This window comes from Mesoplodon densirostris, chromosome 3, assembly GCF_025265405.1.
Source record: "Mesoplodon densirostris isolate mMesDen1 chromosome 3, mMesDen1 primary haplotype, whole genome shotgun sequence".
Lineage (NCBI taxonomy): Eukaryota > Metazoa > Chordata > Mammalia > Artiodactyla > Ziphiidae > Mesoplodon > Mesoplodon densirostris.
The window spans coordinates 118,800,248-118,826,729 of NC_082663.1; the positions used below are offsets into that span (position 1 = coordinate 118,800,248).

The window sequence follows — 26,482 nt, forward strand, 5'->3', positions numbered from 1 at the left end:
TCCTACAATCTCACACACACACACACAAACACATGTTATATAGCCTGCGGGAAAAGGAGATGGAGCCTAACATTCTACCTACAATCCTGGCTAGAAGAAAGCTGTGAAAATTCTGAAAGAAAATATTCCTTTGAACAAGAATTGCAGAAACAACAGAAGGAACAGGAAATAGAGAAGTGAGAGAAGATTAAAGGAATAGAGATCATCATTTAGCTCAGAAAAGACTGAAGAGAGGAGGTGAAAGAAGTGAGAATAATGATTTTTGAGCCCAGAGAAAGTTGCTTGAGAGAGCTACTTGCTGTTCTACCAAAAAGCCACCTTCTGGTATCAGAATCTTCAAATACTTGTCTTGCTGGCTTATAGCTGAAATTCTTGCATTAAAAAAAGTCACTAAAGGGCTTCCCTGGTGGCGCAGTGGTTGAGAGTCCGCCTGCCGATGCAGGGGACACGGGTTCGTGCCCCGGTCTGGGAGGATCCCACATGCCACGGAGTGGGTAGGCCCATGAGCCATGGCCGCTGAGCCTGAGCGTCCGGAGCCTGTGCTCCGCAACGGGAGAGGCCACAACAGTGAGAGGCCCGCATACGGCAAAAAAAAAAAAAAAAAGTCACTAAAAGGTGGACTTCTAGATAAATTTAAACACAAATTAAAGATTACCCCAGATGGACAGAGGATGGTCAGTAATGATAGCAAGTTAAGACACTGACTTAGTAGTAACAAGAGTGACCAAATACCCCGAATTAACCACAAGTCTAAGCCCTTCACAGGAGGAAAATAAGGAGAGAGCTGACAAGGAACTATCCAATGTCTTCCTTTTCTGAGCTTTATTAATAGTGAAGAGTCAACAATATCTAAAGCAGGTTAAGATAACCGTGTATAAGAGACAAGGAAAAGGAAAAGGCAGCTTTAGGTGGGAGAAAGGGAGCCTTGGAAATGAGTAAAGACCAGCACTTGCAGGGCTATAGTTCTCAATAAACACAGACCCTTTTTAGGAATTTAAGCCCATGTCTGCTGGCTTACTCTGCTCCCGACACACTCTCCTGCTCATATCCATGTCTGGAATTTCATTCTCTAAATCCAGGCCCAGGTCTTTGAGCACTAGTAACATTTAGGACCCACATTTACAAAGATGGCTGGATTCCTGTTTCTTCCTTTTTCTAGGAGCTTGGAGTGCTTCCCTAGCAAAGCAAAGCAGATTGCCTAGGACTTACCAGGTGGGCATAGCAGTACTGAGCCTACAAGCCCCTGCAGCTCCCTAGGTTACAGGCCCTCTGCAAGGGGAACAGTTAACTGGTCCAGGTCTCACTCATGCCACTAACATTTGCCACGAAAAAACAGGGCACTGACAGAAAGAGAAGCGCTATCCCCTCTGACTGCTCCATGTCTCACCCTGCTACTCACTCACATTCTGTGAATTTGTATCTATCTGGCCATCCTCAATTTGTCAATTCTTGTCTAATGCCCTTGTCTAAGTACTTAGGTAGTATTGCAAAAAGTGTCAGAGTGAGAAAAATCAGAGTGAGATAAATTTGCCATCATGGTCAGCTTCTGTGTTTGTTTTATTCCAAGCAAATGCACTAAAGCTTGCTTCCTTATAACAGAAAACCTAAAAATCAATGCCCAAAGCCCAATAACTACAAACTCCCCTTTCCAGTAACAAAATGCCTGGAAGAAAGACAACCACGTAAAAGGAAGCCAGAGAAAAATAGCCTCTCCCTAGAAGATTCCAATTAATGGTTGAGGGAAAGGTGGGGAGGACAATTAATAAGTAATGAACAAGAAAGAAAATCATCTTGATTACATTTATTTAGGAAACAAAGCATTATGAATGTGAGCACCTGTGTACCCAGTCTGAGTAATAACAAAATCCATTCTCATTTACAAGCTCATTCGTTCAATAAATGTTGTCTGATCATCTACTATATGCCAGGCACTGTTTCTACCACTGGAAAAACAGCTGTGAACATGACAGACAGCTGTTCTCATGTAACTTACATTCTGGTGAAGGGAGAACAGTCAACAAGAAGCAAACAAGAAAAATATCAAACACTTATGTTACCATGACAAAAGTAGTCACTTTAAACCAGAGAAAAGGAAGGGCCTTTCTCTTAAGTAACAGCAGAACTGAGATCTGAATGACAAGGAGTCAGTCAAGTGAACGTGAGGGAAGAGTATCCCAGCCAAAGGGTACAGTTGAAGCAAAGGTCCTCTATGTGAGGAACAGAAAGGAGTCACTGTGGCAAGAACACGGAGATCGAGGGGGAGAGTGCAGGAAATGTGGCTGCCAAGGCAGGCAGGTGGGGATCTGCTCAGTAAAGGCCTATAACCAGGGTAAGGAGTTTGGACCTTATTCTAAGTATGATGGTAAGCCAGCAGAGAGTGAAAGGCAGGGGAGCTACATGGTCCTTAAGAACTTATTGTGGAAAGTTGGTAGCTTATTCCAGGACGTAGACTGACTTTTGAAAAAATTTATCTGTCCCCAGAAGTTTCGAAGGGTTTCATTTCCCAAGAGACATGCTCAACTGTTTCTTAATCTATAAGTCACTGAAGATGTACTATGTGAAGGGCACTGTGCTGTTTTACACACATTATTTTATTCAAACCTCAACCAACATTATGAGTAGATATTATCATTTCCATTTTACAGATGAGGATGCCAAAGTTCAGAGAAGAGGGGAAATGACTTGCCCAAGACCACACAGCATGTACAAGGCAGAGCCAGGGCTGGAACCCAGGTCAGTCTGCCTCGAAAGAGCCGGGGCCCCCATCCACTTTGCTCTAATGATTCCTAACCCCTTTCCGTTTGGGGGGTGGGAGGAGAGACAATAGTTCTTTTGGGTGACCACTTAAACCTTCTGCCTATTGCTTTTCTTCTAACTGAAGCAGTCTCTCATATTCCCCAGTGAGGAACAAAGATTGGGGCCTGACTCCAAATACCTTCTCCAGGAACCTTCCCTAACAAACCAAATCCATTCTCACCATTCCATGCCCTTGGCCAGCCTTCCTTGGCACCTGCGGTCCCATCCATGGCTTCTCTACTTGATGGGGTATGAAGTCTTTGAAGGTACTATAATCCTCACCATTCACTGAGCACCTACCACATGCCAGGCACATGATGTACATTATCACATTTCACCCTAACTGCCCCAGCAGGTGGGTATCAGCATACCTTATTCAGATGAGGAAACTGAGTCACAGAAATACTAGGACAGGGTCAAAAACTAGCAATTAGCAGATGTGGAATTCTCTTTCTTCCTACAGAATGCAGTGCACACAGCTTACTAAATGGTGAGTGAATGAAGGGACATATAAACTCATCATGTCAACATCCCTAGCCCCATGAATGAGGAAGAAAGCATGGACACAGGTCAGGGCCTGCACACTCTAGACCAACACATCTCATCTTCTCAGCCGATGAAGGCTCCGATTCAGAGAATGTGAAAGACTCTGTCCTTCCTCCACCCTCCACCCTCACTTCCACCCCTGCAGGAATCAAATAAATCAAATTAACTTTCTTCAACACCTCCACCAAATACAATCCCATTACAAAGATCATTCCTCTCCCCAAACCCCAGACCACTGGGGGGTATTTTATTTCACCAATTTGGTACTAAACAAACCTTTACAGAAAATACAACCCAGCTTATTTTTCATGGTCTCTTTTATGTCAACCACCTTACATGGTATTTTACAAAGGAGAAGTAGCAGCAACAATAGAGTGCTTCAAGAAACAAATAAAAGGGGCCAAGGCTGTTCACTACCAGAAATGGAAACTCAAAAGGCAACAAAAAGAGAAGGCTGCTCCAAATGGTGCAGTCCTAGCAAGAAGCAGGGCTACCTAACCAAGAGCTGAGCACCCCCACCCCCAAGCCAGGAACAAACAGGAATCAAGGCATGCTGGAGGCTAGGGGCCACAGGAGGAGGAAGAGGCCCACAGGAAGACAAAGCATCACCAAGTAGACATCTGATCGGGATCCTCTCTAGGGGACTCCTTGTTTTACTGAAGCATGACCACACAGAACAGCAGAAAAAGTGACCACAGGGACTTCCCTGGTGGCACAGTGGTTAAGAATCTGCCTGCCAATGCAGGGGACACGGGTTCAAGCCCTGGTCCAGGAAGATTCCACATGCCGCGGAGCAACTAAGCCCGTGCGTCACAACTACTGAGCCTGCGCTCTAGAGCCCACGAGCCACAACTATTGAGCCCATGCACCACAACTACTGAGCCTGTGCTCTAGAGCCCACGAGCCACAACTACTGAGCCCACGTGCCACAACTACTGAAGCCCGCGCACCTAGAGCCCGTGCTCCACAACAAGAGAAGTCACTGCAATGAGAAGCCCGTGCACCACAATGAAGGGTAGCCTCTGCTCGCCGCAACTAGAGAAAGCCCGCACACTACAACGAAGACCCAATGCAGCCAAAAAAAAAAAAAAAAAAAAAAAGTGACCACAAAACTGAGCACCTCAAAGCCAGGTCATCTTTATGCCATGCCCAGCATGGAAAACAAACAAAATTAGCCAAATAAACCATTTGGCTAATAAAAGTTAACCACTTTTTATTCATCATTTATGTTGTGAAGGCAGCTAAGCACCTTTCATATAGTCTCACCAATACTTCACAACAACTACCCTGTGAGGTGGAAGCTTATTATTATTTCCCAGTTAGAGCTAAGAAAACTATGGGTCAGAGAAGTCAAGTAACTTGTCCAAGATCACACAGCTTATAAGTAGTGAAGCAGAGATTCTAACTAAGTCTGCTCAATTGCAAGGGTCGTGCTCCTAACCACTATATGCAGCATGGCCTTCCAGCTGAGTAAGTGAAAGGAGCAGTGGCCAAGGCTACAGTACTGCTGAGGAAGGGCTCTGATCTAGGGTCTGGAACCACCTACCATGCACCTAACTCTTGGTCTGACAGAGTGTGACTCTGACCCAGGCTTCTTTATACCACAGGTTCCTCCTGCATCTCAGTCTTCCTGGCTACACAGTGGGAAGAATGACTAGAGCACATTTCCGGCCCTCCAGACACTGGTTGCTGCCAAGAGAGAACATGTGCACACCTGCATCAACCAGAACTGAGTGGTATACAAACTGCAGGTGCTGGCTTTGCTAACTTGGCACATCACATCTCAGGGAGGTGCCTGTGTCAGTGGCTTAAGCGGTACAAGGTGAAAGGGGTAGCCCTTGCTCAGTAGTGACAGCCAACACAGGGGTGGTAAGACAGCAGGTTACAAAGTGCTTTGTTGCTGTCACATGTTAACAAGCGACAGGCATTAAACCTCCAGGCCTTTTTCTGGGAAGATGGAAAAATGCCAAATGCCAGTACTCTGAGCCACCACGTCTGCTGAGTGGCCAGGTGGCCCCAACAACACACTGACGGTGGGCACTGAGAGAGGACTTGACTCAGGAGGAACAAGGCAACATGGCATGGGGTCGATCTCAAGATTACCATTTAGCTGACTGAAGGAAAACAAGTAACCTATTATTACAGTAATGTTCCTTTTCTGGTCTTCATTCTCACTCTCTCAAAACCCATCCAATGTTCCATCTAACAGAGTGATCTGTTCATAGTGCAAATTCAATCATCTCACCACCACAACCACGACTAACAACCCTCCAAAGGACTCTTCTAGTAAATACAAAATGCCTTGCCACGGCTGAACAGGCCTGCCCTTGCCAACCCCTCCAACCTGACCCTGTACCCATCTCCTCTCACTCTCTGTGCTCTGGCCACGTTTTATTTCAGTTCCCCATAGAAGTCATGCTTCTTTGCTCCCCACCGCCGCCCCCCCAGGAGGCTTTGTAAACGTTGGGCCCTCAACCTGAAATGCTCTTCAACCTCACGTCACTTTGCTCAGTAAACATCTGTTTGTTCTTCACAATTTAACTCAAACATCATTTCCTCAAGGAAGCTTTCCCTGATACCCTCTTAACCCAGGATCAAGTCAAATCCCCTGTCAAATATTCTCATGGTACCACATTCCTTTCATTCCACATATTTATTACAATCATAATTTTACATTTATGTATATGGTTATAATTTGATTTGATGTCTATATTCCTCAATACTCTAAGCAGGAACTGTATATGACTTGGTCACAAGTGTATCTCAGGGCTTACTATAGTGTCTGGAATGTAACAGACACTATATATATGTTTACTGACTGAAAGAAAAATTCAGAGAGAAGGAAAATGAAGCTCTGTCCAAATCAAAATGGTTCTGCTTAGAGAAGCTGTTCTCCTCTTGTGACCTTAAGACAAACTAATCTTCCCCTTCCCCCTTCCTCTTTCCCAAATTTCTTCCAGAAGTTACTTTCTATATCCTGCCATGGTAGCCATAGTGATAAGCTGGCCTACAGCCAAAAATAGACTAAAAAGATATCACCTTGTCTGAGTACTCCAGGCTTCCAAAATAAAAGTCCACAGCAAAAGCCCAGGCATATAGAAATATAATAACCTTTACCCAGTAAAGAGACTGAGCCAAACAACTAGCAGCCTCTGCAAGAAACAAGTACTTCCCAAGGCAGGCAGTGCCCCCACATGACCCACCCAAAGGAAAAAGGCGAAAGGAGCAAGGCTGCAGGCGACTGAGGCAGAAGCAGGGATACCATTCCCTAAAGGGATTTTAAACCTTATCTTTACTCCCTGGATAAAGCAGAGATGTGCCCAAACATGAAATATCAAAAGTCTCCCTGAGAGGCAGCTTCAAAGTAGGTCTACAGATTGTGGCTCAGAGAAGCAACACCAGGGCCTGAAGAAACATAAAGCTCTAATTGAGGCCAAAATTCCTTTTAGAAGCAGGAGGGTCTTGTCCTTGTCCTTCTACTCTTTAGGATAGGCAGGTGGGGGTGGGGTGAAGGAAGCAGAAGCATTTACTAAGCTCTACTTAGTGGCAGGCATAGTGATAGGTACTTCAGAGACAGGGCTGTTAGAGAAAAACAAATGAGACATAGATGAGCACATACAAAGTCAGGCAGGTGAGGCTCAGGGAGGTTAAACTTGTCCAACAGCTAATGAGTGGCAAGGTCAGGAGCAAACCCAGGTCTGCCTGAATCCAAACACTCTTTTCTCCTACCCCAGTGCTGTCTTTGTGGGTCATCTATGAGCCCAGCTCTGCTCCTCACCCCTTCACCACCACCTTCCTATCCAGAGTGGGAACGCAGCTCCAGCAAGCTCTCTGGGTAAGGAGAGGCTGTCTTCTGCAAGCACAGCCTCAATTAGTATGTACATATAAATGAGGTACACTCCACCCCCACAGGTATGGAATACATTTCACTGTAGGGAGTAGAGCTCATCACCTGTATCTAAGAAGATGAGGCTTGGGGCTTCCCTGGTGGCGCAGTGGTTGAGAGTCTGCCTGCTAATGCAGGGGACACGGGTTCGAGCCCTGGTCTGGGAAGATCCCACATGCCGCGGAGCAACTAGGCCTGTGAGCCACAACTACTGAGCCTGCGCATCTGGAGCCTGTGCTCCGCAATAAGAGAGGCCACGATAGTGAGAGGCCCGCACACCGCAATGAAGAGTGGCCCCCGCTTGCCACAACTAGACAAAGCCCTTGCACAGAAACGAAGACCCAACACAGCAAAAATAAATTAATTAATAAACTCCTACCCCCAACATCTAAAAAAAAAAAAAAAAGAAGATGTGGCTGGATTTTCTGAAAATCCCAAATGGTCCCATAGGGATGAAGTCTCTCTGCCTTTCCTAGAACCCACTGCTGCTGGGTGCTAGGATGGTAAAACTTAAACCAAAGGATGATGTATGCTCCATCACACTATGAGAAAGACGGTACCTTTAAGGCAGACAACCCTAGCTGAAGTTTCCATAGCCCCTCTAGCTATGCAGAGAGGGTAGCAACTCAATACCTGAATCATTAACATCCACAGGGCATCTCTTACAAGATTAAGCACCCATTCCCTGTGCTATAGTACAAGGTTAACCCTTCCCTTGCACTCATTACAGGATCTGCCTCTTATCAAATGCTATGCCAGCTGATTATTATGATAACTATTATGCCATTATAATAACATTATTGCACTTTTTTCCTGCACTTAACATCTGTTGGCTGATAGGTTTAACTGGTACATAAGCAATAATTACTCGGTGCTCTCTCATCTCCAACCGAGCCTCTAGTGTGACTCTTAAAGTTAAATCCAACTGCAGCAAATGCCCAGACCCAGCAGCAGTGGGAAACATGGTTCATGTGGGCTCAACCACCATATTTCCAGCGGTCACAGTACCAGAAACAGAGGCTCTGCTAGGTCCCTAATTGTTGACACACTCCCCCATTTCTGGGAAGGTGATGGAATTTGGGGGAAACACCAAGCAGCAAGCAATTTATTGTTGAAAACCCCTATAGGGTCAGAGGAGTCGTGTACAGGCCTCAGTACTGCAGAGGGACAAGCAGTACCAAATCACAATGCTACACACCACAGCAAGAGAAGGAGGAAAGGAAAATGCATTTCTCCACTGGGAGCTCTCAAATAAATGGTTCCCACAGAGCCATTCTGCCTGCTTTCCTATACACACTTCTTGGCAACTGCTGGTAAATTGGCAACAGAAGGAGGAAGAGGGAACAGAGGGCTATCTTCAGGCCCCATTTTGAAGCTAAGAAATCCGTCAACCTGGCTGCTGGGCCTTCTTCATGCAGAGCCCACTAGGGGCCAGGATGCAGCCTGGAGTCCAAAATGGAGAAGCAAGTCCCACTTCCGGTCAGCCAAAGCCCCTGACACAGTATATATATGTGACTATATATGTCACGCTATATATGACTAAGTAGAGAAAGATGTGAGATTCTATGACTACAGAATATCAATATGCCTGAATTACACATTAGCCTTATTAAAGAAAAGGCAACCCATAGCAAGGCTGCATAAAAAACACATGATAAAACAAACCCCACCAGGAGACCAGGGCTGCCCCTCTTTGTTCTCTACCCTGTAATACACAGGGCTCTTTTTTTTTTAAGGCGGAGAGGGCGGAAGGTTATTTGAATTTAAATTACCCACGAACACTATAATCTGTGTGCGAGGAGAAAAGGAACATTCAAGAGTGCCAAGAGCAGGCCTTCGGGACATGTGTGGCCGAGGCAGTAGTAGCCCACAGGGCTTTCTCCTTCAGCCTCAGCTTGCTACTGCTCTCATCACTTGGGAGCAAGCAAGCCAGCAGGCATGGCCCAGGCAGCACAAAGGGGCACTGTCTCCTAGGTCTAGGGAGAAGATTATCCTCTCAGAAGGAAATTAGTATGAAGCAACAAAAAATGCACAAGACCAGTCATCCACAGAAGTAAGCCATCTGAGAAGGGAGTTTGGAAAGGTGTTTCTGTCTCACTCACCACTATATTCTCATGGCCAAGCAGTACCTGACACATAGTGGGTGCTCAGCAAAAAACTGTAGATTCGGGGCTTCCCTGGTGGCGCAGTGGTTAAGAATCTGCCTGCCAATGCAGGGGACACGGGTTTGAGCCCTGGTCTGGGAAGATCCCACATGCCACGGAACAACTAAGCCCATGCACCACAACTACTGAGCCCGCATGCTGCAACTACTGAAGCCTGCGCACCTAGAGCCCGTGTTCCGCAACAAGAGAAGCCACTGCAATGAGAAGCCTGCGCACCACAACGAAGAGTAGCCCTCACTCGCCACAACTAGAGAAAGCCCATGCACAACAACGAAGACCCAATGCAGACAAAAATAAATAAATACATAAATTTATTTTTTAAAAAAACCCAAAACTGTAGATTCAATGGTAGCCAGAAAGCCTACTTAGGTTGGAACAGATTGAGGAGAGCTAGAATCTAGTTGTTCCTACTGTAACCTGTGGTAAAAGAATGACTGTGGTCTGCAAAGGATACATAAAAGGGAATCTAGAGAATAAAAATGAATCTCTCTCCAATATATTCCTGGTGCCCGAACAGACTGACAAGTGTATTTTGGTCAGAATACAGATATAGCCCTAGAAGGACAATGCTGCAAGGAAAGAAGAGGAGAGGCAAGGAGACAGGGGAATAAATAGGACAAAATATTTACTGAGTGCTTACTATGTACATATCTGAAAACTCCAGGGGGAGTTTACAAATGAAGAAATAGGAGCAGAGAGGTTAAATAACTCATCTCAAGTCTCACAGCTAGTATACGGTTTGAATCCAGGTATATCTTATCTACAGCCAAGAGCTTTCCACCATGCTTCACCCTGACTTCCTCCAGAGCTGAGTTGGCTCCCAGCTCACCTTTCCTATACTGGAGACAATGCTCCTACCTGTGCACACAAATCAACTTGGTAGTCATGTTTCTCAGTTAATTAGTTAACTGAAACTGTGGCTTGATGGTCTCATGAATTTCATATGCTTAAGAGAGCCCACTGGAACTTAAACCTGGGTGAACTAGCTGAGTTTCCAGACCTGCAAAGCTGCCAACCAGTGAGGCAACTGACTAAGCCATCAGCTGGTACATATCTCTATAACAACTCTCTTCAGCATAGCACAGGTTGGGGCTAGGTGAATAAAGATAACCTGAGCATGACCTCTGCATGCCCCCAATAAGTTCTCTTCAGAGATTGCAAAGGAGGTACCAGGAGCCTCTCCCACTCTGAGCTGTGTCAGTAATGCACAGAATTCTCTTTGAAGGCAACCTTATTCTGATTTAAGTAAGAACAGAAAAGGTAAAAAGTCAAAGATTTCTGCTTAGTTCTTAGAAGCAGTTGAGCCTTCCCTCCATGGTGCTCACTGCCTCTCTGGAGCTTCCAGAGACCTTCCACACCCATGACACCAGGGGCAGCAGACTGGAAAGGGTAAGATGATTGATTGATTGATTGATTTTTGGCTGCATTGGGTCTTCATTGTTGCACGTGGGCTTTCTCTGGTTGCGGCGAGAGGGGTAGCGCTACTCTGTTGCGGTGCGGGTGGGCAGGGGCCTCTAATTGCGGTGGCTTTTCTTGTTGTGGAGCACGGGATCTAGGCACGCGGGCTTCAGTAGCTGTGGCACACGGGCTCAGTAGCTGTGGCTCGCAGGCTCTAGAGCGCAGGCTCAGTAGTTGTGGGGCACGGGCTTAGTTGCTCTGAGGCATGCGGGATCTTCCCGGACCAGGGATGGAACCCGTGTCCCCTGCATTGGCAGGAGGATTCTTAACCACTGCGCCACCAGGGAAGTCCCAGGGTAAGATGATTTCCAATGTTGTATTCTGAAGAGACCAGTGGTGAGGATCAGCCAGTGTTTCTAATGGAAGTGAATACCCTGGACAAACTCAGGGGAAACTAAGAAGTACTAAAACACACTGTTTCTCAGGGTTGTCTGTTTATTTTGCCTCCTGTATGAGAGCTTTCATCAGTTAAAATTGTTTTTTTCAATGCTTAGGGAAGCTGACGATTCACCCAGGTGCACAACAGCTGCCGGGAAGACCTGTGGGAAGGGACCACCCAGCAAAGGCAGGCTGTGTATGGTGAGGAGGGTCTCCCAGGGCACTCCCAGGGAGTGCCCTACATGCCAAACCATATGTTGTCAGGATATTAATCCAAACCCATCTTGCACACTTTACAATGTTTACTCTCTCTGGGATGTGGAGCATTAAATTATATCCAAGGACTACATGAGTCCTTCCAATTCTATTCCATACTTACTTCTTTGCTCAGAAGATTTGTAACCAGGGCTTCCCTGGTGGCGCAGTGGTTGAGAGTCCACCTGCCGATGCAGGGGACATGGGTTCATGCCCCGGTCCAGGAGGATCCCACATGCCGCAGAGCGGCTAGGCCCATGAGCCATGGCCACTGAGCCTGCGCATCCGGAGCCTGTGCTCCACAATGGGAGAGGCCCACGTACCGCAACAAAAAAAAAAAAAAAAAAAAAGATTTGTAACCTGGAAACAAAGCCCTCTGCCTAACAGCAGCAATAACACTCAGCAAAGAATAGAAAACCAGACTGTCAATTCAAGCTTCCCTAAAAGGTATCGCCCCAATGGAGCCTTAATTTACCCTATCTAGAAAATGGAGAAACCTACTACTGACCCGTTTTTTCCAGAGAAGACAGGCCTATGTAACTAGATTCCTAAAGAGGGAAAAGCTAGAGACGAAAGAGGAAAGAGAAAACACCACAGCTCCACCTCCTGCCCCTACTGCAACAGCTCTGAAAACCTGTAAGAGAATTCCAAAAAGAGAAGACTACCTCACTGCCATAAGAACTTAGAGCAAGGGGCATGAATGTAAACTAAGGCTACCCGGAACAGTCACAGCTCTACCCTGACTAGCTATATGGCCCCAAGTAAGTCATTCAGACTCCCCAAACCTCAATTTTTCACCTCTATAAAATGGGGATGTTGTAAGGATCAGATAAAACAATGTATCCAAAAGCCCTTTAAAAACAGTAAAATGTTGAACATACTTTAGGCCTGATTGTCATTCTAAGACCCCTAAGTGAGAAACCCTAAAAAACTTCTGGGGACCAGAGAAGCAAGGCTGCTACCTCTGAGAGGCAATCTACAGTGACTGGGTCTAGGTGTTTACAGAGAAACCCATGCTTCAGGACTAAAGTGGGAACAGAGAATTTGAAGAGGAGATCAAACTTAGGCTTGCTCAGGTACATTAAAAAAATAACAATATATGTACATGGTTCAAATTAAAGAAAGCACACAAAGGTATACAATGAAAAGTCAGTCTCCCTCCTCTCCTGTTCTCCAGCCACACAGGGGGTCTCACCAGAGACGACCCTCTTTTCAGTTTCTCATGTATTTTTCCAGATATTCCAATTAGCTAGTTTCTACCGCAGATGAGGATACCACTGGTGGCAACACTTTCAGACCTGCGAGTAATACCAAGCAGTAAGCACTGCCATGGGCCCTTAGAGACTATGAAAAGAACAGGACAGCCAAAGGAAAGATAATGCCCTCCAAGAGGCTCCATAGAGGTTCAGATTTCCTTCTGGCTATTATACTGCTTTGCCCCTTGGCTGACCACATTTAGGCAATGATTTTGTACAATGTATTTTCCTTTCGGTTGTGCTTGCTCATCCAGAACCCCTTCTCAGAGAAGCCATTAACAGGAATGGTCTCTGGGACTTCGCACTGTACCAGCCTGACCACCAGGCCCTTAGAAGTCGACAGAAGCAAGAACAACCATCAAACCTGCCTCAGCCGAGGCTGGGCAAAAAGAGCAAAAATCACGTATGTCCCCAGGACACCATCTTTCTGGGGACAGAATACAAGGGAGGATGAAGCCCAGACCGTGCATGGTCTCTGCAGGACTCTGCTCAAGAAACTAAGTCACTACCCACAGAAAGTCACAAGATGCTCTCAACCCAAGCTAGGCTTTCACCAAAACTCCCTCAAAGGCTTTCAGATTATGATCTCCCCTCCCTTTCTTCTTCCACAAGGAACTTAAATGTGTGAAATTTCAGCCTCTACCCAAAGGTCACAAATGGATAGTGTATAGGTCAAATCTATACCACAGATGTGCTTTGGTAGTCCTCGTAGATTTCACATTAAAATCTGGATTTCTAGCTTCTCTTGTAATATGAGATGAGGAGGCCACTAAAGCCACACTCACCCATGGCAAATAATGGGCTGAGTAGCAGCTGTCCCCCATGGAGCTCATCAGTTTGACACAGCCCAACATTCCCTGCTGCCTCACACTGGTTCTGACCCGGCCCTGGAACATCATTGAGTTGGAGACCCCTGGCCAGTGAGTGACAGAGAAGGCTGATGAACTGGTAGGCAGAGGAACTGACCAAATGGCTGGATTCCTGGATTCAAAAGCATGTATTAAACACCCTCTATGTGCCAGGAATTGTGCTGGGGGCTGGGTACACAAAGAAGAAGAATGAGGGATGCAGTTTCTGCCCTCCGAGAATTTCTAATCAAGTTGGGAAGATAAGACTTATTCAAAAGAATCAGACTGTTTCACACAAAGGGCTCTGGGAGTTGAGTGTGCCAGACTCACTGTGATTAGGGATCAAGGAATATTTCAGGGAAGAATTGAAATTTGAACAGAACTGTTAATCATTTCTCAGGCATTCATGTATTCATTTATTCAACAAGCATTTATGGTGTCCATGTTACACTCAGCATTATGCTGGAGACAAAATAAGGCACCCCCATGTCCATGAGATGCTCATACAATAAGAGACAAAGCAATGAACCAGGATAAAGTATGCTGAATTCTATAATCAAAGTGTTGCTATGGGGATACAGATGAGTAGGTATCAGGCAAGGCTGACTGAAGAAGGTGGATCTGCAGCACAAAGTAGGAAACTAAGCAGAGAGTACTCTGGACAAAAGAACTGGCAGAGACGCAAACATGTGGAATGATTACAGGACCACGTGGATCAGTTTACCAGGAGCAAAGGGTACTTGTAACGGTACAGGATATAATTCAAGTGGTAGGACAGGGATACACCGTGATAAGCATGAACACCAGGACAACTGATACATATGGAATTTGTTTAGCAGCCAGTAAGTGCCACTGAAAGCTTCTAAACATGAGTGTTCTCCAATCAGCACTGTATTTAGGAAGACCCTAACGGGCAGTGGTACACAATGTCCTGGAGGAAGCCTAAGGAAAAGACAGAAGGAGGCTCCTATAAAAAACTCAGGTACAGTTCCAGGAAACAGAGGAAGCAGTAAGACTAGACAAGAAAGATACTGCAGAGGCTTGCCCCAAATTTTAAGACAATGGCATTTCTTTGAAAACACTCTTTAATTTCTGGGGTTTGTTACCTACTCAGACTGGTCTTGCCCCCAAATAATGAGGTTTTACCCTATTTGCTTCATTCAGAGAAGTAAGGCACAGGCTATAGTTATGATGCTCAGGATTTTTAAAACCCCAGCTTGAAATCAATATAATGGGGGGCAGGGCTTCCCTGGTGGCACAGTGGTTGAGAGTCTGCCTGCCGATGCAGAGGACACGGGTTCGTGCCCCGGTCCGGGAAGATCCCACATGCCGCGGAGCGGCTAGGCCCGTGAGCCATGGCCGCTGAGCCTGCGCTCCGCAATGGGAGAGGCCACAACAGTGAGAGGCCCACATACCGCAAAAAAAAAAAAAAAAAAAAAAAAAATATATATATATATATATATATATATATATATATATATATATATATAATGGGGGGCAGTAACTTCAGGGGCTTTTTCCCCACTCCCACCCCCATTGCTACACTGAACCAGTTGCAAATCTCACAGGAAAAGAGCCAACTTGAGCACAAAATCCAGGTCAGTGTATTTGACTATGCCCCTGTGACCTTGCACAAGGCCAGAAATGGGCATACAAATCAGAAGAAAGCTGTGACAGAAGTCAAAGTCCCCTTAATGAGCTAATGGCTTCATGTCTGGCTGAAAAGCAGAAGGCAAGAGACAAGGAGAACACATTGCCTCAGAGGGCTGCAGGCAGACTCTGGACCAGCCAGCCCTGCTCCATTAAAATCACGATGTCAGACACTGCACAGGAAACAGAGCTCCCTGACTGGGGCAGCCAGTTAGAGAGAGCCTCAAAAAGGTGAGAACTAAGCCGAGTAAGGAAAGAGATGGCAGAGAAGCTGCAAACTTCCTTGCTGTTCACAACTTTTAGTTATTTAGTATGAGCATGATCAGTGTGATTGATAGGAATAATAAGCCAACCAACAAACACAATGATGCGATGGTTAAGATCACACTTGCCCAGTCAGCATAACTTACCCTCTAACCAGGTCAGGAACTGGAAACTACTGTTGCTGTCATTATTGATAATAATATATAGAGCACTTACACTGTGCCAGAGGATGCACTTTCTGCAATTCTCAATTCAGTTACAAAAGTAGCTATTACTATTCCCATTCTACAGATTATAAAATCAAGGCTTGGAGAAAATAAGTAACTTGTTCACATCTGAAATCTAATAAGTAAAGAGCAGAATAAGAAACCAAGTGAGCTGACCCATGAGCGGGTTTTTTTTTTCAACTGAAGTATAGTTGATTTATAATGTTGTGTTAGTTTCAGTATGTATATATTTATTCTTTTTCAGATTCTTTTCCATTATAGGTTGTTTGTTTATTTGTTTGTTTGTTTGTTTTGGCCTCACCACACGGCATGCAGGATCTTAGTTCCCCAACCAGGGATCAAACCCATGCCCCCTGCAGTGGAAGCACGGAGTCTTAACCACTGGACTGCCAGGGAAGTCTCTCCATTATAGGTTATTACGAGATACTGAATATAGTTTCCTGTGTTATACAGGAGGTCCTTGTTGTTCATCTGTTTTATATATAGTATGTGTACCTGTTAAGCCCAAGCTCCTAATTTATCCCTCCCCACCCCTTTCCCGTCCGGTAACCATACATTTGTTTTCTATATCTGTGAGTCTGTCTCTGTCTTGTAAATAGGTTCACTTGTATCATTTATTTTAGATTTCACATATAGGTGATATCATATGATATTTGTCTTTCTCTGTCTGACTTACTTCACTTAGTATGATCATCCCTAGGTCCATCCATGTTGCTGCAAATGACATTATTTCATTCTTTTTTATGGCTGAGTAATATTCCATTGTATGTATGTGTGTATATATATATATATATATATATATATATATATATATATATATATATATATATATATAAAACACATCTACTTTATCCATTTATCTGCGTTGGGACACTTCGGTTGCTTCCATGTCTTAGCTATTGTAAACAGTGCTGCTATAAACATTGGACCCCTGAGTGGTTTTAAACCACCTGACATACCATTTATTCCTTCACTTTCTTTTTCTTTTAGAAATGTTTTAAAGGTTTGCTTGGATCACAAAATAAGGTCTACTGGTTCACTGGCTCCATTCTTTACAGAACACACAGCAGTCTGGCCTGGGAACTACTTCACTGTTTCTACAACAAGTGGAAACTTCAAATCTATTTCCTTTGGGATAAGAGCAAAAGGAAACACACTTCAACATAAACAGGAGAGAAATCAGGGCTTCCCTGGTGGCGCAGTGGTTGGGAATCCACCTGCCAATGCAGGGGATATGGGTTCAAGCCCTGGACCAGGAGGATTCCACATGCCGCAGAGCGGTGAAGCCTGTGCGCCACAACTACTGAAGCCCACGCGCCTGGGGCCTCTGCTCCGCAGCGAGAGAAGCCACTGCAATGAGGGGCACGCGTACCGCAGCAGGGGGTAGCCCCTGCTCACCGCAGCTGGAGGGAGCCCATACGCAGCAACAAAGACCCAACACAGCCAAAAATAAATTAATTAAATAAATAAATTTTTAAAAAATCAGCATGATAGCTAAAAACCTCACTGGTGAGAGTTGTAAGATAATAAACAAGGCAGTCAGTGGAGGCAGGGCCTTCTCCCTCCCTAGAAATTTTTAACTGCAATAATATCTTGCATCTTTACAAGGCTCCAAATAATTCTAGCAACATCTATGGCCATCTTCTGTGAGCTCTCTGGCTTGAGTCTTGGCTCTGCCACTAATACACTGGTGGCCCTAAAAAAAGTATATGGCCCATTTCACTTCTCTGGGGCTTCTTTTACCAGTAAAATAGGAACAAACAGAAAGCAAAACTGAAGTACTGGGTGGTCACAGAACTAGAAGGTTACCTCCTCTTTACTCACCCAAGGAACCACAAACAGCCATCCCTTGGATCTGAACAAAACTCAGTCCTGATGTTTGCAATGAAACTGATATAAAGACCCCCTAGGATGATCTCTTCCAGCACAGAAATACCATGAATTTAAACTTTAGCAGCTGGGCCCAAGGGTGGAGACTTTGCTTCATGAATATAGTCAAATTCAACCCTCATGAGTACGAGATGCAGAGGGTCACAAAATCAACCTTAAAATCCTACCTAAGGAGCTGGCCTTTTATGCTTCCAATGTCTACTACTCACCGGATTCAAAGCATGACCAATCAATGTTTTCTGTATTGACTGTCCTACATTATGTTTCTTCCACTGAACCAAAGCCTGCTAGTTTTCTACAGTTTGGTCAGACAGATGCTACCTCCTTGGGAGGCTCATAGAAATGAGAGGCATAAGCATGAAACTATTCACAAATGTAAAGAGATGTCCATTTAAAAGTCCACTGGCATCAGCCTTCCTCACCAGACCTTTGGGATGCATCTCTCATTCTTCTTCACATTTCTAGAACTCCTCTCTCTCACAAGACAGAAAGGGCAGGCACCTTGCAGAAAGGGAAGTGGCGAGACATGGATCAATTCACTGACTGCTGTATGTTTCTCTACCTGTGATGATAATAAATGGTAATTAAAAGGTATAATCAAGAATACTTTCAGTCAAGCACTCCCTCTGGAGAGAGCACCAGAATCACAACTAACTGCTGAACAATCATTGACAGGAAGACACCGGAACTCACCAAAAAAGATACCCCTCATCCAAAGACAAAGGAGAAGCCACAATGAGACGGTAGGATGGGCGCAATCACAATAAAATCAAATCCCGTAACTGCTGGGTGGGTGACTCACAAACTGGAGAACACTTATACCACAGAAGTCCACCCACTGGAGTGAAGGTTCTGAGCCCCATGTCAGGCTTCCCAACCTGTGGGTCCAGCAATGGAAGGAGGAATTCCTAGAGAATCAGACTTTGAAGGCTAGCGGGATTTGATTGCAGGACTTCAACAGGACTGAGGGAAACAGAGACTCCACTCTTAGAGGGCAAACAAAAAAAAGTAGTGTGCGCATCAGGACCCAGGGGAAGGAGCAGTGACCCCACAGGAGACTGAACCAGACCTACCTGCTAGTGTTAGAGGGTCTCCGGCAGAGGCAAGGGGTGGCTGTGGCTCACCATGAGGACAAGGACACTGGCAGTAGAAGTTCTGGGAAGTACTCCTTGGTGTGAGCCCTCCCACAGTCCGCCATTAGCCCAACCAAAGAGCCCAGGTAGGCTCCAGTGTTGGATCGCCTCAGGCCAAACAACCAACAGGGAGGGAACCCAGCCCCACCCATCAGCAGACAAGCAGATTAAAGTTTTACTCATCTCTGCCACCAGAGCACCAGCCAGCTCTACCCACCACCAGTCCCTCCAATCAGGAAACTTGCACAAGCCTCTTAGATAGCCTCATCCACCAGAGGGCAGACAGCAGAAGCAAGAAGAACTACAATCCTGCAGCCTATGGAACAAAAACCACATTCACAGAAAGACAGACAAGATGAAAAGGCAGAGGGCTATGTATCAGATGAAGGAACAAGATAAAATCCCAGAAAAACAACTAAATGAAGTGGAGATAGGCAACCTTCCAGAAAAAGAATTCAGAATAATGATACTGAAGATGATACAGGACCTTGGAAAAAGAATGGAGGCAAAGAGCAAGAAGATGCAAGAAATGTTTAACAAAGACCTAGAAGAATTAAAGAACAAACACCTAGAAGAGTTAAAGAATAAACAAACAGAGATGAGCAATACAATAACTGAAATGAAAAATACACTAGAAGGAATCAATAGCAGAATAACTAAGGCAGAAGAACAGATAAGTGACCTGGAAGACAGCATGGTGGAATTCACTGCCGTGGAAAAGGATAAAAAAAAAATAATGAAATGAAGACACCCTAAGAGACCTCTGGGACATTAAACGCACCAAGATTCTCATTACAGAGATCCCGGAAGGAGAAGAGAGAGTGAAAGGACCCGAGAAAATACTTGAAGAGATTATAGTCGAAAACTTCCCTAACATGGGAAAGGAAATAGCCACCCAAGTCCAGGAAGCACAGAGAGTCCCAGTCAGGGTAAACCCAAGGAGAAACACGCCAAGACACATAGTAATCAAATTGACAAAAATTAAAAACAAACAAAAATTACTGAAAGCAACAAGGGAAAAATGACAAATAACATACAAGCGAACTCCCATAAGGTTAACAGCTGATTTCTCAGCAGAAACTCTACAAGCCAGAGGGAGTGGCATGATATATATAAAGCAATGAAAGGGAAGAAACTACAACCAAGATTACTCTACCCAGCAAGGATCTCATTCAGATTTGACGGAGAAATCAAAAGCTTTACAGAGAAGCAAAAGCTAAGAGAATTCAACACCACCAAACCAGCTCTACAACAAATGCTAAAGGCACTTCTCTAAGTGGGAAACACAAGAGAAGAAAAGGACCTACAAAAACAAACATGTAGGGCTTCCCTGGTGGTGCCGTGGTTGAGAGTCCCGCCTGCCGATGCAGGGGACGTGGGTTCGTGCCCCAGTCCGGGAAGATCCCACATGCCGCAGAGCAGCTGGGCCCATGAGCCACGGCCGCTGAGCCTGCGCATCCAGAGCCTGTGCTCTGCAGTGGGAGAGGCCACAGCAGTGAGAGGCCTGAGTACCGCAAAAAAAAAAAAAAAAAGTGTAACAATTAAGAAAATGGTAATAGGAACATACATATCAATAATTACCTTAAACGTGAATGGATTAGATGCTCCAACCAAAAGACACAGGCTCACTAAATGGATACAAAAGGAAGACCCATATATATGCTCTTTACAAGAAACCCACTTCAGACCTAGGGACACATACAGACTGAAAGTGAGGGGATGGAAAAAGATACTTCATGCAAATGGAAATCAAAGGAGAGCAATACTCATGCCAGATAAAACAGACTTTAAAATAAAAAATGTTACAAGAGACAAGGAAGGACACTACATAATGACCAGGGGATCAATCCAAGAAGATATAACAATTATAAAATACATGCACCCAACATAGGAGCACCTCAATACATAAGGCAACTGCTAACAGCTATAAAAGGGGAAATTGACAGTAACACAATAATAGTGAGTGACTTTAACACCTCACTTACACCAATGGACAGATCATCCAAACAGAAAATTAGTACGGAAATGCAAGCTTTAAATGACACAATAGACCAGATAGATTTTTTTTTTAATTCCCGATTAGCAATTTTTTCTCTTTCTTTCTTTCCTTGTTTCTTTCTTTCTTCTTTCCTTCTCTCTTTCTTTCCTTTCCTCCCTCCCTCCCTCTTTATGGATGCATTGTGTCATCATTTATTTACAGGAAGCCCCAACCAGATAAATTTAATTGATATTTATAGGACATTCCATCCAAAAACAGCATATTAGGGCTTCCCTGGTGGCGCAGTTGTTAAGAATCCGCCTGCCAATGCAGGGAACATGGGTTCGAGCCCTGGTCCGGGAAGATCCCACACGCTGTGGAGCAACTAAGCCTACTGCCACAACTTCGACCCTGCACTCTGGAGCCCATGAGCCACAACTACTGAGCCCACGTGCCACAACTACTGAAGCGTGTACGCCTAGAGCCTGTATTCCACAACAAGAAAAGACAAAACAATGAGAAACCCGCGCACTGCAATGAAGAGTAGCCCCAGCTCACTGCAACTAGAGAAAGCCCTCGTGCAGCAACGAAGACCTAGCACAGCCGAAAATAAAATAAATAAATGAATAAATTTATTTTTTAAAAAAACTCAGCAGATTACACTTTCTTCTCCAGTGCACATGGAACATTCTCCAGGATAGATCACATCTTAGGTCACAAATCAAGCCTCAGTAAATTTAAGAAAACTGAAATCAAATCAAGCACATTTTCTGACCACAACACTATGGGACTAGAAATGAATTACAGGGAAAAAAACCGTAAAAAACACAAACACATGGAGGATAAACAATACATTACTAAATAACCAACAGATCACTGAAGAATTCAGAGGAAATCAAAAAATACCTAGAGACAAATTACAACAAAAAAACGATGATCCAAAACCTATGGGATGCAGCAAAAGCAGTTCTAAGAGGGAAGTTTATAGCAATAAAGCCTACCTCAAGAAACAAGAAAAATCTCAAATAAACAATCTAACCTTACACCTAAAGGAACTAGAGAAAGAAGAACAAACAAAACCCAAGTTACCAGAAGGAAAGAAATCATAAAGATCAGAGCAGAAATAAATGAAACAGAAACAAAGAAAACAATAGCAAAGATCAATAAAACTAAAAGCTGGTTCTTTGAGAAGATAAACAAAACTGATAAACCATTAGCCAGACTCATCAAGAAAAACAGGGAGGGCTTCCCTGGTGGCGCAGTGGTTCAGAGTCTGCCTGCTAATGCAGGGGACACGGGTTCGAGCACTGGTCTGGGAGGATCCCACATGCCGCGGAGCGGCTGGGCCCGTGAGCCACAACTACTGAGCCTGTGTGTCTGGAGCCTGTGCTCCACAACAAGAGAGGCCGCGATAGTGAGGGGCCCGCACACCACAATGAAGAGTGGCCCCCACTTGCCACCACTGGAGAAAGCCCTAACACAGAAATGAAGACCCAACACAGCAAAAATTAATTAATTAATTAATTAACTCCTACCCCCAACACCTACTTTAAAAAAAAAGAAAAGAAAAACAGGGAGAGGACTCAAATCAATAAAATTAGAAATGAAAAAGCAGAAGTTACAACAGACACCACAGAAATACAAAGCATCCTAAGAGACTACAAGCAACTCTATGCCAATAAAATGGACAACGTGGAAGAAATGGACAAATTCTTAGAAAAGTATAAGCTTCCAAGACTGAGCTAGGAAGAAATAGAAAATATGAACAGACCAGTCACAAGTAATGAAATTGAAACTGTGACTAAAAATCTTCCAACAAACAAAAGTCCAGTACCAGATAGCTTCACAGGTGAATTCAATCAAACATTTAGAGAAGAGCTAACAGCCATCCTTCTCAAACTCTTCCAAAAAATTGCAGAGGAAGGAACTCTTCCAAACTCATTCTATGAGGCCACCATCACCCTGATACCAAAACCAGACAAAGATACTACAAAAAAAGAAAATTATAGACCAATATCACTGATGAATATAGATGTAAAAATCCTCAACAAAATACTAGCAAACAGTATCCAACAACACATTAAAAGGCTCATACAACATGATCAAGTGGGATTTATCCCAGGGATGCAAGGATTCTACAATATATGCAAATCAATCAATGTGATACACCATATTAACAAATTGAAGAATAAAAGCCATATGATCATCTCAACAGATGCAGATAAAGCTTCTGACAAAATTCAACACCCATTTATGATAAAAACTCGTCAGCAAGTTGGCATAGAGGGAACCTACCTCAACATAATAAAGGCCATATACGACAAAACCACAGCAAACATCATTCTCAATGGTGAAAAACTGAAAGCATTTCCTCTAAGATCAGGAACAAGACAAGGATGTCCACACTCGCCACTATTATTCAACACAGTTTTGGAAGTCCTAGCCACAGTAATCAGAGAAGAAAAAGAAATAAAAGGAATCCAAGTTGGAAAAGAAGAAGTAAAACTGTCACTGTTTGCAGATGACATGATACTATACATAGAGAATCCTAAAGATGCCACCAGAAAACTACTAGAGCTAATCAATGAATTTGGTAAAGTTGCAGGATACAAAATTAATGCACAGAAATTCTTGCATTCCTATACACTAATGATGAAAAATGTGAAAGAGAAATTAAGGAAACACTCCCATTTACCATTGCAACAAAAAGAATAAAATACCTAGGAATAAACCTACCTAGGGAGACAAAAGACCTGTATGCAGAAAACTGTAAGACACTGATGAAAGAAATTAAAGATGATACCAACAGATGGAGAGATATACCATGTTCTTGGATTAGAAGAATCAATATTGTGAAAATGACTATACTACCCAAAGCAATCTACAGATTCAATGCAATCGCCATCAAATTACCAATGGCATTTTTTACAGAACTAGAACAAAAAAATCTTAAAATTTGTATGGAGACACAAAAGACCCTGACTAGCCAAAGCAGTCTTGAGGGAAAAAAAAACGGAGCTGGAGGAATCAGACTCCCTGACTTCAGACTATACTAGAGAGCTATAGTAATCAAGACAGTATGGTACTGGCACAACAACAGAAATATAGATCAATGGAACAGGATAGAAAGCCCAGAGATAAACCCAAGCACCTATGGTCAACTAATCTATGACAAAGGAGGCAAGGATATACAATGGAGAAAAGACAGTCTCTTCAATAAGTGGTGCTGGGAAAACTGGACAGTTACATGTAAAAGAATGAAATTAAAACACTCCCGAACACCATACACAAAAATAAACTCAAAAAGGATTAAAGACCTAAATGTAAGGTCAGACACTATAAAACTCTTAGAGGAAAACATAGGAAGAACACTCTTTGACATAAATCACAGCAAGATCTCTTTTGATCCACCTCCTAGAGTAATGGAAATAAAAACAAAAATAAACAAATGAGACCTAATGAAACTTAAAAGCTTTTGCAAAGCAAAGGAAACTACAAACAAGACGAAAAGACAACCCTCAGAATGGGAGAAAATATTTGCAAATGAATCAACAGACAAAGGATTAATCTCCAAAATATATAAACATCTCATGCAGCTCAATATTAAAAAAACAAACAACCCAATCCAAAAATGGGCAGAAGGGCTTCCCTGGTGGCGCAGTGGTTGAGAGTCCGCCTGCCGATGCTGGGGACACGGGTTCGTGCCCCGATCCCGGAAGACCCCACATGCCACGGAGCGGCTGGGCCCGCGAGCCATGGCCGCGGAGCCTGTGTGTCCGGAGCCTGTGCTCCGCAACGGGAGAGGCCACAGCAGTGAGAGGCCCGCGTACAGCAAAAAAAAAAAAAAAAAAAAAAAAAAAAAATGGGCAGAAAACCTAAATAGACATTTCTCCAAAGAAGACATACAGATGGCCAAGAAGCACAAGAAAAGTTGCTCAATATCACTAATTATTAGAGAAATGCAAATCAAAACTACAATGAGGTATCACCTCACACCAGTTAGAATGGGCATCATCAGAAAATCTACAAACAACAAATGCTGGAGAGGTTGTGGAGAAAAGGGAACACTCTTGCACTGTTGGTGGGAATGTAAACTGATACAGCCACTATGGAGAACAGTACAGAGGTTCCTTAAAAAACTAAAAATAGAACTACCATATGACCCAGCAATCCCACCACTGGGTATATACCCAGAGAAAACCATAATTCAAAAAGACACATGTACCCCAATGTTCACTGCAGCACTATTTACAATAGCCAGGTCATGGAAGCAACCTAAATGCCCATCGACAGATGAATGGATTAAGAAGATGTGGTACATATATTTAATGGAATATTATTCAGCCATGAAAAGGAATGAAATTGGGTCATTTGTAGAGACGTGGATGGATCTAGAGACTGTCATACAGAGTGAAGTTAAGTCATAAAGAGAAAAATATCGTATGTTAATGCATATGTGTGGAACCTAGAAAAATGGTACAGATAAACTGGTTTGCAGGGCAGAAATAGAGACACAGATGTAGAGAACAAACGTATAGACACAAAGGGGGGAAAGTGGCGTGGGGGTGGGGGTGGTGGGATGAATTAGGAGATTGGGATTGACATATATACAGTAATATGTATAAAATGGATAACTAATAAGAACCTGCTGTATAAAAAAATAAAATTCAGAAATTCAAAAAAAAAAAAAAAAAAAAAGAATGCTTTCAGTCAAGACAGCCAGCAAGCAGACCTCTTAAACATACCCCTTCCCATTTCTGTGTAGATATGACATGTGACATGGGCTAAACATCAGACACTACCCAAAGGCTCCAATTTCTAGACCAGGAACACCTGGGCTCAGCTGTGAGCAAGGCCAAGGAGGCACCAGAGAAGCAAATGTAAAGAATAAATTCAATTCCTGCCTCTTTGGAAAAGTCCAAGTAAAAATATCCCTCCTACCTCCACCCATATTCCATTTCTTTCTGAATCTCTTAACATCATTAGGCTTTGAGGCAGACAGTATGGAATAACTTCAGAAAGGGACAAACAACTTCTGCTGTGAATTATTAAGAACATCAATAAGCAAAAAATAAACATCATTCTTACTAATCCTCACGCTTACAAACATCTAATGGCCAAGGAGTTTACTGGGCCTGCTACACCCATTTGTTTATACCCTGTACATAACATGCTCAGTGATCAGAAACAGCTCTGCTGGTTGGAAAATGGAACTAGTAAGGACAAATCCACAGCTCTGACCTTCCTAAAAGTCAGCTAGCTCCAATCTTTCCAAGACAGTCATTAGCTAGAGCCAGCCATCTCATAAGAGGCCCAAACAGGAGAGGGTAACAAAGGCACTATCCCTAAGGCATCTGCAACATGTAAGACGTCACTCAGTGACCTCTTCAACAGCAGGAACTCTCTTTTCACAACATTTTTCATTGGGCTTGGCACCTACTAGGGCCTTGAGAAAATAAGTTGAATGGTTGATTATCCTGCTGATGATTGCAGACTCTTGAGGAGTGGGGATGGGCAGCAGAGTCAACAAAAATAGCTCTAGAATCAGAACTGGATTTAAAGACTGACTACACCAAACTTTTTGACCTTGACCAAATCACTTAACCTCATTAAGCTTCAGTTACTTCATCTGTAAAATGGGGATAATACCAACTATCTTACAAGGTTGATGTGAGGACTGAATGAGATAATATTCTCCTGCTTTCACTAGTTTGATGTTTGAGGTGTTGAAAAAGCTTATGGTAACAGGTGG

The 26,482-nt window shown here is 43.8% G+C and overlaps 1 protein-coding gene across 5 annotated transcripts in view; it reads right to left on the bottom strand.

The window, feature by feature from the left end:
• SIL1 (SIL1 nucleotide exchange factor) overlaps positions 1-26,482 on the bottom strand; it is a 303,853-nt gene that overhangs the window by 223,133 nt on the left and 54,238 nt on the right. Inside the window, exon 2 of one of the 5 annotated variants that reach the window (XM_060091984.1) lies at positions 18,047-18,181. The exons of the other annotated variants lie outside the window; for them this stretch is intronic. Coding sequence (XP_059947967.1) covers positions 18,047-18,066 — 20 coding nt within the window. The 5' untranslated portion in view covers positions 18,067-18,181. The remainder of the gene's footprint in view (positions 1-18,046; positions 18,182-26,482) is intronic. 5 annotated transcript variants of the gene reach the window in all.